Raw genomic sequence first — 15,535 nt, 5'->3', positions numbered from 1 at the left:
GTTGCTAGGGGAAGTCTGACCTCCAATTAGGGGAATTGGGCTCCCTTTATTTTCATTCTTAACTCATTAAACCCCAACCTTGGCATCCCAAGGACAATGTTACTTTTTGTCTCGAGTGTAGGGGGAATAGGAAAAGAGGCATTCAATATACACTATTGATAGGGAATGAGAAGGGTAGTTTACTCCTGCACAGACAGAAATGTTAAGCATAAAAGAACCACAGAGGGCATTAACAGAACCATTAGAAAAGCATTCAGTAACTGAACTTAGAGCTACGGTTACAAGCCGTTGGCAGGCTAATGGTTTGAGCCTTATCAGAACATAAAGCAGTTGTGCAGTATTTCCAATTAGGCATTTCGCATTTCACTGGGCATTTTCACCATTCAGTTGCTCTTGGCATTTCTTTGCTTGGCCCCTCTCTTGGCAGTGGACCAACTCTCTGATGCAGAAACTTCCCCTACTGTCAGCCCCTGCTGTTCCAGTGGATGGCACAGCCGCCATGCCAGCATATACTTCTGATGGAATATGCTGTAGCCACAGACCTTTGGAAAATCTCAAGATCCCCTGGAAAACTTCCCATCTCCAAATACTTGTTTTCTTAAGATCAGGAAAGAAAAAGTACAGAGAGTAAAGGCAGCCAGGGGCCTGGATAAGTCACCCTGTGGCCCTAGCTGCCACAAGGGAAAGATCACCATTCCATAAAGACAGAGAAACATCCTGTCCTTCCTCATATCTTTCTGGAGTTACACCTTATTATTTAGAGAGGAAAAGCTGAGACACCTCAGCCTGGAGCCATATTCTCTTTTTAAAAGGTCTTCTGAGTCATTAGTTCCTCCAGTTCACCAGTGAGGGGACCCTTCATCATCACACAGTGCAAGACCCTGGGCATGGCTGGAAGTAGATGCCCTCCCCTGGGGCAAAAAAAAACAAACTTCACATGACATCGGAAGCAGGCAAAAAATAATTGTACATACTCTACACAACCCACCAGGAAGAAAAACATGAGCCTGTCACACGATCCCTTTATATATGAAAAAGAGAACTAAATTTGTTCTTCTTGAAGTCAAAAGTATGCAAAGAATCAAAAGTCTGAGAGACAGTTTCTGGGTAATTAATAATCAATTTATTAATTAGGCTAGCAAATAATAAATTGACCATCAGTGTTCTCTCTCAGTAACCAAAGATCACTGAATGCTTAAACACCGTTGGAAAAGGAGGTGCCCCTGACAGGTGAAAATCAACCCTGATAGGTGAACAATTAATCAGGAAGTGGGCATATTAATGAAGAGGTGGGCTAAAAGTCTTCAGCTTTTCCTGCTGAAGAACTGACTTGATCATGATACTCAGCTGCCTCTAGCAATCTGGACAAAGGAGTCCATTTCTATCCAGACCACTCTGGTTGGTTTTCTACTTCATATGTAGGGTCACACTAAATTCTAGTGGAGGATTCCAAGGACAGGGGCTTATTTCCTAAGGTCAAGAATTCACCTAGATTAGGTTCTGTTTGTAAGGACTTCTGGTTGGGTAGGGTCCTGCCCAAGATTGCAAAGCATAGACGCAGACAGAGGAGGACAATCTCATCTATCAGCAATGTCCTTCAGAGACTGTCCTACAGGGGCTGGTCCCTGAATGAGGAAATAAAGGGAAAAAAATCTCAATCCTAATTTAATGCATTAATGTCATAGAAAATAATAATTTCTCTCAGAACCAGGAACAAGGCTTGAATATTACAGCAGGGTGGAGTTTGGAACACTCTCACTTCACGAACTTTTGAGAGGCAGAATGGTAAAGTGTAAAGATCTCTGGATCTGGAGATAGAAACTGTTGTTCAGTCATGTCCGGTCATGTCTGACTCTTCGTGACCCCATTTGGGGTTTTCTTGGCAAAGCTACTAGAGTAGTTTGCCATTTCCTTCTCTAGATCATTTTACAATGAGGAAGTGGAGGCAATGAGAAGGCTAAGTGACTTTCCCAGTCACTTGGAAATATGTTTTACATGATTGCACACATATATAGCCTATGTCAAAGCAGGACTTGCTGGAGCTGGAGCTTTGGGCTGGGCAAGCCTTGTCTTCCCTAAGGAAAAGCCATATCAATATCAGGCTGGAAGAATTCAGTCACCAGACACCAGATTTGAACTCAGGGAGAGGAGTCTTCCTGACTTCCAGGCCCTGCACTCTGTGCACTATGGTGCGACCTAGCTGCCCACTGAGTCCAAATCCTGACACCACCATTTATTACTAAATCTCATTTTCTTTATCTGCAAAGTGAGAGGGTTGGGTTTGGTGACTTTTAAGGTCCCTTCCAGCTTTAAAACTATGATTCTGTGGCTTAAAGGTGCTCCCAAATTGAATGTACTCTTTTAAGAAGTAACATATTCCTTGACACAGGAGGTTAATTGACTAGATGACCACTTATTGGGTACGTAGGTTGGGATTCATGCTTTAAGTAAGGGTTAGACCAGAGATCTCTTTCTGAATGAATGATCTCTCTCTCTCTCTCTCTCTCTCTCTCTCTCTCTCTCTCCTCTCTCTCTCTGTCTCTGTGTCTCTCCACACACCCACATTTTGGTGGTGATGGTGGGGGGGCTTCAAACCTGTAATTTCTTTTTTTAAAGATTTTTTAAAATTTTTTCCAATTACATGTAAAGACAAATTTTAACATTCATTTTTTAAAAAAAGTTTGAGTTCCAAATTTTCTGTCTCTCCCTAACCTCCCCCGCCCAAGACAGTGAGCAATTTGATATAGGTTATATATGTGCAATCATGTAAAACGTATTTCCATATTAGTTGTGTTGTGAAAGAAGAAACAGACCAAAAGAAAAAAATTGTGAAAAAAATAAAGTGAAATTAGTATGCTTTGATCTGCATTCAGACCCTTATCAGTTATTTTTCTGGATGTGGAAAGCATTTTTCATCATGAGTCCTTTCAGATTGTCTTAGATCATTGTTTTGCTGAGAATAGCTAAGTCATTTATAGTTAATCATCTTACAATATTATTGTTACTATGTACAATGTCTTCCTGGTTCTGCTTCCTTTATTTTGCATCAGTTCATCTAAGTCTTTCCAGGTTTTTCTGAGAGCATCCCCCTCATTATTTCTTGTAGCACGATAGTATTCCACTACATTCTCATACCACAACTCGTTCAGCCATTCCCCAATTGATGGGCATCCCCTCAATTTCCAATTCTTTGCCACCACAAAAAGAGCTGCTACGAATATTTTTGTACAAGTAGATCCTTTCCCCTTTTTTCAAACCTGTAATTTCAATGGTGTGGGGGAACTCCCAATGGGGAAGATCCCTCCAGCAATGCAATTAACAACTCATCTGCAATTTGTCACTTAGAGTCCTTGAGAGTTGCTTGGGGCTTGGAGTGATTAAATGACTTGCACCAGGGTCACACCATTGCAAGGGACAAGAAAGCAAGACTTACACCTTCCTGATTCTAAGCCCAGCTCTCTATTCACTATGGCAGTGGGACCTCTTCATAATCTATGAAAATTAATACAGAAAAACATATAATCCACCCCCACCCTCCATCTACACACCCAGTCTTTTTCAGAGATAGTTAAGTGAAACACTTGTAGGTTTCTGACCTGTGACCCCCTCTAATTCTACTCTCCAGATCCATCCCCTCCGTAAACCTTTTTCTCTCTTCTCTCCTCTCTCCTCCCCACCCTGCCTCCAGCCTGCTGGGATACTAGGAAGGGCAGCCTGGTGGCGGAGCTGTCCACCATTGAGTTCAGCCACAGGGATCCTGTGTTTGGTGCCCTCTGGCTGCAGTCGAAGACAGGCACAGAATGTTTCTCAGCCTCCACTGATGGACAGGTAAGAGAGAAAAAAAAGAGTGGGGCAGGGTGCCGGTAGAGAGTGCAATATGTAAGGCAGAACTTCCCTCTTGATGTTAAAGACTGGACAAAACAGAACTAGGGAAACTTATAAAATTATGAACTCCTGGAAGACTTAAAGAATATCAGTCTAATGTGGGTCTTGCTTGTGGTTTAATGGGGAGAGTGATTTGCAGTTAGAAGACTTGGTTTCAAATTTTGGCTCTGCCACTTACCTGCCTATATGACCCTGGGCAAGTCAGTCTACCTGTTGGTATCTCAGTGTTTTTTGCCATTAGATTGTAGGTTCCTTGAGGATAGGAACTGTCTTTTGCCTCTTCTTGTGTCCCCAGTACTTGGCACAGTGCTGGGCACATGGTAGGCAATAAATGTTTATTGAATTGAGTTACCTGTAAAATGAGGGCATTGAACTCATTCATGCCTAAGGTTCCTTGCCAGCTCTTAAATGCTATAATTCCTAGTGCTGAAAGGAAAATTTTTCATTTGGGGTTTTCACCTTGATTAACAAGGCAAAACTCAGGACAGAGAGAATTAAAAGGAGTTTATCATAAATACATCAAGGTAGCAACTCATCGATGGTGGGGAGAGCTTTTATCTTTTTTAAAAATGTATTTATTATTATTATTTATTTTTTGAAAAGACAATCCACTTCAGCAAAAGAGATTGGACCCTTGCATCTCAGCTCCTCCCCAAGCAATTTGTAAATGACAAAGAGCAGGTACTACAAAAAACTGCAGATTTGGTATTTCCCCATCAGAGCTTCTCCCACCACTAACTGATAAGCAGGGCTGGGAACTATGGGATACAGAGTCAACCTAACTTTCAACATCAAGAATACAATGAAGGGGAAGGAGCTGTATTTTCTGCAGAGGTTGGCCAGCTATCCTCACCCTCTCCCTGGCCAGCCCGGTTACCAGGACATTGAAATGCCAGTTGAAGTCGCCCCTAAAGAAGGTAGTTTTTCAGAGACTATTGCAGGGACATGTTTTTTTTTTTTTTTTCAGAAATCCTTTGTCAATCTTTATTGACTTTTCATTGCCTACCAGTTAAATACAATGCAAACTTCTTAGTCTAGCATGATCTGGTTTCAGCCTATCTTTCCTTTTTTGTCTCTGTAGTCTCTCAATGTGAACATTCTATTTTGTTCTTTCTTTCTTTCTTTCTTTCTTTCTTTCTTTCTTTCTTTCTTTCTTTCTTCCTTCCTTCCTTCCTTTCTTTCTCTCTGTCTCTCTGTCTCTCTCTGTCTCTCTCTGTCTCTCCCTGTCTCTCTCTCTCTCTCTCTCTCTCTCTCTCTCTCTCTCTCCATTCTATTCTTTTAACACTCCCTCCCCTTCTGTCGAGGAATTTACTCTGAATTTCAAACAATAACAAAACTAATTAAACTTATACTCACAACCAGTAGTGTGCTGGTCAATCTTTAACAACTGGCCTCCCCCCCCAAAAAAAGATGTACAAACAACGCACTTTTAAGTTTCACCTGCATTATTAACATTTTCTCTACAGTATTACTTTCTAAAGTCTAGTCAATCAACAAAACAGTGCCAATTTCTGATGTGTAAATGCTCACACTGAAAATTTAACAACTGGCTCTCCAGAACTGGTACAAGCTAGCCCCAATATACCCCTGCATTACAACTAACTTTTAAGTTAACTTTAAAAACCCTGTAACAACTTATCAGTCCTTTCCATCTTTTCTGTCCATTAACCCTTTAAACATGGTGTAGTGGACTAAGCACTGAATTTGTAGTTCTAAGGCTAGAGTGGCTATCTGAGTTTTGCTACTTAATATGTGACTTTGGGAAAATCACTACCCTTCTCTGGTCCTTGGTTGCCCCATCTGTAAAATGAGGGGACACAACTGGATAATTTCTAAGATTCTATAATCCTTTCCTCTCTGTGTATCACCCATTTAAATAATTACTTTATTTTGTGTATGCTTTCTTTTCTTTTCTTTTTAATTTTAAAAATTTATTTATTTAACATATTTAGTTTTCAGCATTGATTTTCACAAGAGTTTGAGTTACGAATTTTCTCCCCATTTCTACCCTCCCCCCACCCCAAGATGATGTATATTCTGGTTGCCCTGTTCCCCATTCAGCCCTCCCTTCTGTCACCCCACTCCTCTCCCATCCCCTTTTCCCTTCCTTTCTTGTAGGGCAAGATAAATTTCTACGCCCCATGGCCTGTGTATCTTATTTTCTAGTTGCATGCAAAAACTTTTTTTTTTTGTTTTTGAGCATCTTTTTTTAAAACTTTGAGTTCCAAATTCTCTCCCCTCTTCCCTTCCCACCCACCCTCCCTAAGAAGTCAAGCAATTCAACATAGGCCACATGTGTATCATTATGTATAACCCTTCCACAATACTCATGTTGTGAAAGACTAACTATATTTTGCTCCTTCCCAACCCATCCCCCTTTATTGAATTTTCTCCCTTGACCCTGTCCCCTTTCCAAAGTGTTTGTTTTTGATTACCTCCACCCCCATTTGCCCTCCCTTCCATCATCCCTCCCTTTTTTTATCTTCTTCCCTCTTCTTTCCTGTGGGGTAAGATACCCAATTGAGTATGTATGGTATTCCCTCCTCAGGCCAAATTTGATGAGAGCAAGATTCAATCATTCCCCCCTCACCTGCCCTCTCCCTTCCTCCCACAGAACTGCTTCCTCTTGCCACCTTTATGCGAGATAATCCACCCCATTCTATCTCTCCCTATCTCCCTCTCTCAATATATTCCTCTCTCATCCCTTAATTTGATTTTGTTTCTTTTAGATATCTTCCCTTCATCTTCAACTCACCCTGTGTCCGCTCTCTCTCTTTATATATATATATATATATATATATATATATATATATATATATATATATATATATATATATATATATATATATATATATACACACACACACATACATACATATATACATACATGCATATTCACTTATATATATATACATAAACATATACATATATATGCATATTCCTTTCAGCTACTATGATATTGAGGTCTCATGAATCATACACATCATCTTTCTATGTAGGAATGTAAACAAAACAGTTCAACTTTAGTAAGTCCCTTATGATTTCTCCTTCTTGTTTACCTTTTCATGCTTCTCTTGATTGTTGTGTTTGAAAGTCAAATTTTCTATTCAGCTCTGGTCTTTTCACTGAGAAAGCTTGAAAGTCCTCTATTTTATTGAAAATCCATATTTTGCCCTGGAGCATGATACTCAGTTTTGCTGCGTAGGTGATTCTTGGTTTTAATCCTAGCTCCACTGACCTCCAGAATATCGTATTCCAAGCCCTTTGATCTCTTAATGTAGAAGCTGGCAGATCTTGGGTTATTCTGATTATGTTTCCACAATACTCAAATTGTTTCTTTCTGGCTGCTTGCAGTATTTTCTCCTTGATCTGGGAGCTCTGGAATTTGGCGACAATATTCCTAGGAGATTTCTTTTTGGGATCTATTTGAGGAGGTGATCAGTGGATTCTTTCAGTTTCTATTTTGCCCTGTGGCTCTAGAATATCAGGGCAGTTCTCTTTGATAATTTCTTGAAAGATGATATCTAGGCTCTTTTTTTGATCATGGCTTTCAGGTAGTCCAATAATTTTTAAATTATCTCTCCTGGATCTATTTTCCAGGTCAGTGGTTTTTCCAATGAGATATTTGACATTGTCTTCCATTTTTTCATTCCTTTGGTTCTGTTTTATAATATCTTGTTTTCTCATCAAGTCACTAGCTTCCACTTGCTCCAATCTAATTTTTAAGGTAGTATTTTCTTCAGTGGTCTTTGGGACCTCCTTTTCTATTTGGCTAATTCTGCCTTTCAAGGCATTCTTCTCCTCATTGGCTTTTTGAGGCTCTTTTGCCGTTTGAGTTAGTCTATTTTTTAAGGTGTTGTTTTCTTCAGTGTATTTTTCAGTATTTTTTTGTGTCTCCTTTAGCAAGTCATTGACTTGTTTTTCATGGTTTTCTCGCATCCTTCTCATTTCTCTTCCCAATTTTTCCTCTACTTCTCTAACTTGCTTTTCCAACTCCTTTTTGAGCTCTTCCATGGCCTGAGACTAGTTCATGTTTTTCTTGGAGGCTTTTGGTGTAGGCTCTAGCACTTTGTTGACTTCTTTAGGCTGTATGTTTTGGTCTTCTTTGTCACCAAAGAAAGAATGCAAAGTCTGAGACTGAATCTGGGTGTGTTTTTGCTGCCTGGCCATATGCCCAACCAACTAACTTGACCCTTGAGTTTTTCAGCGGGGTATGACTGCTTGTAGACTAAAGAGTTCTATGTTCCACGTTTGGGGGGGATGCACCAGCTCTGCCACACCAGCACTCCTCCTTCCCCAAGAACCCCCAGACTGGGCTTAGATCTTCAGCAGGCTGTGCACTCCTGCTCTGATCCACCACTTAATTCCTCCTACCAGGTGGGCCTGGGGCCAGAAGCAACAGCAGCTGTAGCTGCCCCACCTCCGCTGCCCCAGGGGCGGTGGCCAAACTGTGAACTCCTTCCATTCCCGTAGCTTTTCCCACTAACGTTCTCCACTGTCTTTGGTGTTTGTGGGTTGAGAAGTCTGGTAACTGCTGCAGCTCACTGATTCAGGGCGCTAGGGCCCGCTCCGCCCAACTCCTGGTCTGGTTGGTCTGAGCAGCTCACGCTGGGCTCTGCTCTGCTCCACTCGCAGCTCCCAGCTCCCAGCTCCGTGTGGGATAGACCTCACCCAGAGACCATCCAGCTATCCTGGGCTGGAGCCCTGCTTCCCTCTGCTGTTTTGTGGGTTCTGCAGTTCTAGAATTGGTTCAGAGCCATTTTTTATAGTTTTTTGGAGGGACTCAGCGGGGAGCTCACTGCTTTCCAGCCGCCATCTTGGCTCCGCCCCTGGAAGATCTTGTGTATGCTTTCTACACCACATTATTTCATATATTTTTCTATTTCTTTATATTCCTCATCTTTCTCCAGTATGTTAGAGAAACCTCCACTCTCACCAGAACTGTTTGCTGCCCCCAAACATAAATGTGCTTTCTTACCTCTGTACCTTTACTAAGGATGTCCCTTCTGTCTTTCTTCTCCTGCCTCTCCTCAAAAACCTAAACCCTCCACTGGAATGTCCTGCTGCTGCCCCCCGCCCCTGTACCACTAGGTTTTTCCTATTCTTTATTGGAACTCAAACTCTACTTCCCTAAAAGTCAGTCAGTGGGATGACTAAATATCTAATAAATTAAACATTAAGTGCCTACTACATACCAGGCACTGTGCCAAGCACTAGGACTTCAAAGAAAGGCAAAAGACAGTCTCTACTCTTAAGAAACTCACAGTCTAATGGGACCCATTCCTTCTGTGAATCCCCAATATAGATCAGTATTTCACATAAGAGTCACAGACCTTCGCAGTTGGAAGGAACCTCAGAAGTCGTCTAATCAAACCTACATTTGAAAAAACTCTTCTCATACATTATGCCCAGCTAGTGGTTATCAAGTGTTTGCTTGAAGACCTCCAAGGAGGGAGAGCCCACCTACCTCCTGAGGCTATTCATTTCATTTCATTTTTGAATAACTCTAATTATTAGAAAGTTTTCTCTTTCATCAAGTCTAAATTTGATTTTTTTAAAAACTTCTACCAGTTTCTCCTCATTCTGCCCTCTGGGTCCAAGAAGAACAAGTCTAATTTTCCATGGGACTGTCCTCAAGTACTTGAGGACAGCTGGCATGTCCCTCTTAAATCATCTCTCCTCCAGTTCCTGGGTCATAGGATAATTGATTTAGAGTTTGAAGGGAGCTTTGAGGTCATCAAGTCCAACCCCCTTCATTTTATGGATGAGGAAACAGGCGCAAGAGGTCAAATGACTTGTCAAAGGTATCCCACACTAGCAAGTACCTCAGGTGGTATTTGAACCCAGGACCTCCTGACTCTTAAGTCCACTTGTTATTCTACACTGAATTCAATCCTGACTGCACTCTTCTGGATTCTCTCTGTATTATCAAGGTCCTGGCTAAATTATGATGCCCATATACTCTAGTCTGTTTTATGACTTGGCTTTCTACCTAGGTAGAAAGGTCCTTGAGAGGAGGATCTGTTTCTTATACTTTATAGTCCCTGTAAGACTTAGCAGAGAGCCATAAACAGTTTCTGTTCATTGAAGAAAAGCCAAGAGCCATGATGACAATGTCTTCTCAACTCCTGAACCATTCCTTGCTTCCCCTTTTCTCCTAAGGTCATGTGGTGGGATATCCGTAAGATTAATGAGCCCACAGAGGTCCTGGTCATGGATATCTCCAGAAAGGGGGTATTAGAAAATGCCCTGGGAGCCATCGCTCTTGAGTTTGAGCCAACCATGGTGAGTTCTTGACTTCTCTTCTCTCTCTAGTCTTCGTTAATAGTGGGCAAATTGGGAGAAGGGGATGGAAGAAGGATGGGACCGTATCAGCAGGCACTGTGCTAGGCACTAGAACTATAGAGAAAAAATGAAAATAACCTCTGCCCTCAAAGAACTTTTACATCTTATTCAGGTGGATGGAGATATAACATTTATACAAATCAGCAAATACAAAGTTTGTTGTTGCTTTGATCAGATCTGTGATTTAATTGATGTAAGGTACTCCCAAGGGAGGAGCTTCCTGTAATCAATATAAATCATGAATTTTTCATGAATTATAGTCTTGGGGCACCAAGAGGTTGAATGATTTGCTCAGGGTTGCATAGCTGGATGTGTCAAAGGTGAGACTTGAACCTAGGTCTGCCTGACTCCAAGGACGCCTCTGTATTAATTATGACACACTGCCTCTCTAAATACAAAATATATTCAAAGTGACACAAAATAATCTCAAGAGAAAGTGATGTGGCTATTATCTAATGGACAACATGAGTCTTATGGCATTCTTTGAGTCATCAAAGCCCCATTGATCGTAGGGGGCTGCAAGGTTCCCTTCTTTAGGGCATTTCCTATCCTGCTAATGTTTCCTCCATTAGGGGAATACTGACCAGTGCTGGGCCAAGCTGAGTAGAGAAGAGTGGTCCCATAGCTTCCCTGCTTTTCTTTAACCAGCAGCTTCAGGGACAAGGGTAGATTGTGAGGCAGTTGAGTACTAAGCTACGGCCATCTGATGCACAGCAACATGACAACACTGTCTCCAGGTGTCTAGCTCTTTCTGGTGCTGAGATACAAAGAAACTTAGGTAAGGAGAGGCAAATTGGGATGTCAGTCTTATTCCATTTGGATTATCAGCTGTTAGACCATCATATACTATCAGCACCACTACACAAATATGTGTCAATGAATCATTCTATAAAAAGAAAATTAGGCATCACCTTGTTTTAGTTTTTTTTTTTTTTTTACAAATAAAGTTTTATTTCTCATTTTTTAAAAAAGAGGAAATGAGTGCTAACAACTGGAGTAGGCGGGGAGGAGAAGGGAGGGATCAAAGAAGGTCTTGTTTAAGTACCCGATTGTAGCAGAGGCGAGATACAGGAGACCATGTGCAAAGGCATGAAGGTGGGAGATGAGATGCCATGTGTGGGGGATGGTCAATCAAGGCAGTTTGGAGACCATATGAAGGAGAATGATATGGAAAAGTAGGCGAGACTCCGCCTTTACAGGTGGAGCTACAGATTTACAAAACCTACATGTTTTTGAAGGGCTTTTAAATGGTAGGCTTGGGATTTTGTATTTTGTCCTAGAGGCAATAGGGAGCCATTGAACATTTTTTTTTTGAATGGAAGATAGTATTGTTATGGTTACTTTTTACCTAGTGAAGGCGCCTTCAACAATAATGCCCAGGATGCTGCGACAGGGGCAACCTGGGACTTAACCGTGGCTGAACCACTAATGTCATGACCCTGACCTTGTCAATCATTTTTGAGGTCAAAATTAGATTACCAGAAAAGTCTTTAGAAAATGAAAAATTTATATATAGATCGATAGATACACACACATATACATATATAGACACATACATATGTACGTATATACACACATATGTGTGTGTATATATGTATATATACATACAACACACATAAATATATGTGTATATTTTACATATATGCACAAATATTTTGTATGTGTGTACACATATGTTTTATAAATGTGTGCATGTGTTTTAAATTAGGATATAACCATAACTCATAATTATAACCAAAATCATAATAACATAATTAATACATGGGTACCTGATGTTAAAATTGGTGACCATCACATGTGTGTAAGTGTGTATATCTATATATACATATATTATGTCTATTAGTATGTCTGTACGACCATGTCTATATATGTCTAGGTGACCAGATAGAAATATATGCACACACATATGTCATGGTCATGAGAGAAATTATTATTAATAACCAGTATCTTGGTTATTAATCCAGCTTTCTCCCCTTCAAGTCTCAATTTTAAAAAGTAAAAAGTTCAGTCTCTTGAAGGACATTACTGATAATGAGACTGAATTAACTTCTCCTCTATCTGACCCAACTCAACCCTACAAGGAGTCTCTAAACTCAGGTGAGTTCCATTCAATCAAGCTTAGGCAGAGACGGATCCTTTTGTCTAGATAGCCCAAGGCTGGGGGTGGTCTCTGTTACTCTCACACCTCTTTTTAGTATATCTCACTTCCTATTGTGTTAACCAATCAGAGTTGATTGCTACTTCTCACAAATACCTATCCTTTGAAGGGTATATAAACTGTGAGCCCACTGCCATGATTGTCTTTGGTCTAACTGAGATGGCCACATGACCATTCTTTTATTAATAACGTGCTGGCCTTATTAATAAAATAATTAAATTACCCAGAAACTGTGTCTCTCAAATCTTTTTAATCATCACAGTCACCAATTTTGACTTCAGGTACCCATGTATTGATTGACCTTAATTAAGTCAAAGGCGTAACTCATTTGGACAGTGAGGACTTTGCTTCAAGGGCTGACATTTGCTGGCACAATGTTGATCACTACTTCCTTCTCTGTTTAGGAGATTAAGGTCTCCTGTCTTTAGGCCATCTCCTGGCCCTTTTCCTGATAGGAGTTCTGGGTGGGGATTCCCCATAATCTTACCTATCCAGATCCACTCTAGCCCTCACTGGTGCCTATCCTTCTCTGTCCTACAGAACCCTCCTGGATTGTTAATGAACTCCCCATCTATCCTCTTGTGTTCTTTTCATCTCCTGGTGGCCACTGAAACCTAGTTTCCCCTCCAAAAAAAGTCATATCTCTTAACGCCATCTCTAAGAGTGGCTGCTCCTTCTTTAACTCCCCCATACTCAAGGCCACTCCAGTCGTCCTGATCTGTGTCTTGCCACTGGACCCAGATGTCTCTGGAGGAGAGAGTGAGTCTGATGTCCTTGCACAGTCCTGCCTCATTTAAATCTAATTTACTCTCAAGTCCAAACATCACCCTCCTGATGTCATTGGTCCTCTTTGAGAATGAAGGACAAACAACAAAAACCACACAAGGCCAGGAGGAGGAACTGGCAAGTGCTTTACTCCCAGCTGCTATTTTCAGACCTTCTCTCTCCCACCTTCACTCAGCAACCCTCTCAGCTCCTTTAAAATTCACTCTGTCCTGTCTGGATCCTTGTTGCCGCCATCAGAAGATCACCAGGTCACCTCTCTCCTCCTTAGAAGTTCATCACCTGGACCGTGGTGGGGAGATCCTAAGATCCTCCCAGGGAGTGATTTTTCCCACCTCAGTCTGTTTAGCTGGAGGTCGACAAATCAGGAAGCTAGACTAGATTAAAAGTTTCATTACAATCAGCTGATGGGCTGTTTCCAGGTGGATAGCAGGGGATCCAAACGAAGGGAAAATATAAGGTTTTACAAAACCTTAGGGAAATGTAGTGTCAACAGGAGTCTATCGGATGAAGCAACTCAGTCACTTTCCTTATTTGGAAAGTTGAGTAATAGGGATAGAATAGGTGATTTGGGGGGGAATGTGTTAACCTTGGGGCTAGAACATGTTAGCCTTTAAGTCTCGGGAGTTGCTGATGGCCAAGTTTGTTCCAGTGGGACCATACGTTTCTCTGAGATTAGTCTTATCAGAAGGGAAGGAAACAAGCGTTTATTAAGCACCCTCTATGTGTCAGGCACAGTGCGTTGATCCTCACAACAACCCTGGGGGGTGGGTGCTGTTATTATCTCCATTTCACAGATGAGGAAAATAGAGATTAAGTGACTTATCGTGGGTCCCACAGCTAGGAAGTACCTGAGGCTAGATTTGAACTCAGGTCTTCCTGACTCCAGGCCCAGCACTCTATCCAGCATATGTATAGCTAGCCCTAATTCTGTTTCTATCCTGGTGGGGCAGGAAATCTCTAACGATGAAGAATAAAGAATGTGATCCCCACAGAGCTCCCAGAAAACATGGAGCACTTCTCATAGGAATTAGACCCCTGGGGTCAATTGGAAGTCATTCTCTCATCTTTTGATGAAAAACTAAACTGTTTTGTGTGAAAATTCCTTTGGGTCCCAGCCACACGTACCCCAAATGCCTCTGGGGATCCCTGAAAGAAGTAGGGAATTCTAAATGAATTCTTCTTTAATAAAGAATCAATACCTGTCCGGACTTGCCAGCCTGAGAGTATTTATATACCTTAGCTCTGCCTTTTTTCCCTCTAAGGTGACTTTTTCTGGGGAGATGTTTCCCCCAAACTCAGAGTCCACCTCCCTCCACTCCCACAGTCCTTTCCATACCACTTTGAATACAGTGACCTTCTACTTCTTCAGCCTTTCCAAGACCCCTGTCTCCAATTTACCTTAAACAAGAACGGTAGTCAAGTCTTAAAGAAAGCTCTCTTCACCCCCATGAAAGTCAACTGGTTTTGCCCCCAGGGGATGGAATTCCTGGCTATAGCTTCTCATTAGTTTCTCACCTTTATGACCTTATAGACTGAGGGGTATTATGAGACCTATGGGATATATTCCTTTCTTTCTCCTAATCTTGGCAAAGACAGAAATAGAACTGTTTCTATAGCCCAGGGCATGGGCTAAATGCAGTGGGGGGAGTCTCAGGGCTGGGAGCTTTGGAATGGTATATTTATAATTCTTCTGACCTTTTAGTTAACAGAATGGAATAGCATAGTAGAATGTGAAGACTTGACTTCTAATTCTGGCTGGGGGGCTTTGAGTGAATCCTTTCAATCTCTTTTGGGCCCCACTTTTCTCAGTTTTAAGTAAGGAGAGAATAGAGATACAGTGCTACCCCTCCCCATGATCCCCCTCCTCCAAAGCTCAGCTGATGTATTTACAAATGAAAAGGTTTTAATGTGTTAACAAGGGAATAACACCTTGGCATCCCTTTTTGAAGTATAGTATGAACATATTTCTTTTATGGAATTAAAGGGGTGTAACAACAATGCTATTTGCCACTACTGTGGCTATGTAAGACCAATAACACCAGCACACAGGAGGGCTGCTAGCACAGATTCTTTGATCTACTTTTCTAAGGAAAGCAACTTTAAGGGGTTTACGATCTCATTTTAATTAAACATACATATATCTTTCACTTAGTTCAGGGGAAAAAGTCAGCACCCTGAACTTCAGAGCAAATACAAACAGAAATTACAAACAGAGAAAAATATAAACAACAAATAACACAAATCAACAGACAGGCTTCTAGCTGTCTGACCAAAGCTATACATACATAGTTACCAGAGAGAAAAGTACCAACATCTGGGTTTTCAAAGGCTCCTTAATGGCCACCCAGAGTCTCATCTGGC

The 15,535-nt window shown here is 41.3% G+C and overlaps 1 protein-coding gene across 2 annotated transcripts in view; it reads left to right on the top strand.

The window, feature by feature from the left end:
* Window positions 1–15,535, top strand: part of DNAI2 (dynein axonemal intermediate chain 2) — a 55,920-nt gene that overhangs the window by 14,667 nt on the left and 25,718 nt on the right. For both annotated transcript variants that reach the window (XM_036756396.1, XM_036756397.1), the window contains exons 6-7: window positions 3,689–3,828; window positions 10,048–10,170. In XM_036756396.1, the coding sequence (XP_036612291.1) occupies window positions 3,689–3,828; window positions 10,048–10,170 (263 nt within the window). The remainder of the gene's footprint in view (window positions 1–3,688; window positions 3,829–10,047; window positions 10,171–15,535) is intronic.

This window comes from Trichosurus vulpecula, chromosome 4 (genome assembly GCF_011100635.1).
Source record: "Trichosurus vulpecula isolate mTriVul1 chromosome 4, mTriVul1.pri, whole genome shotgun sequence".
Classification (NCBI taxonomy): domain Eukaryota; kingdom Metazoa; phylum Chordata; class Mammalia; order Diprotodontia; family Phalangeridae; genus Trichosurus; species Trichosurus vulpecula.
The sequence above is the reverse complement of the archived record's forward strand: the minus strand, read 5'-3'. Positions and strand labels throughout refer to the sequence as shown.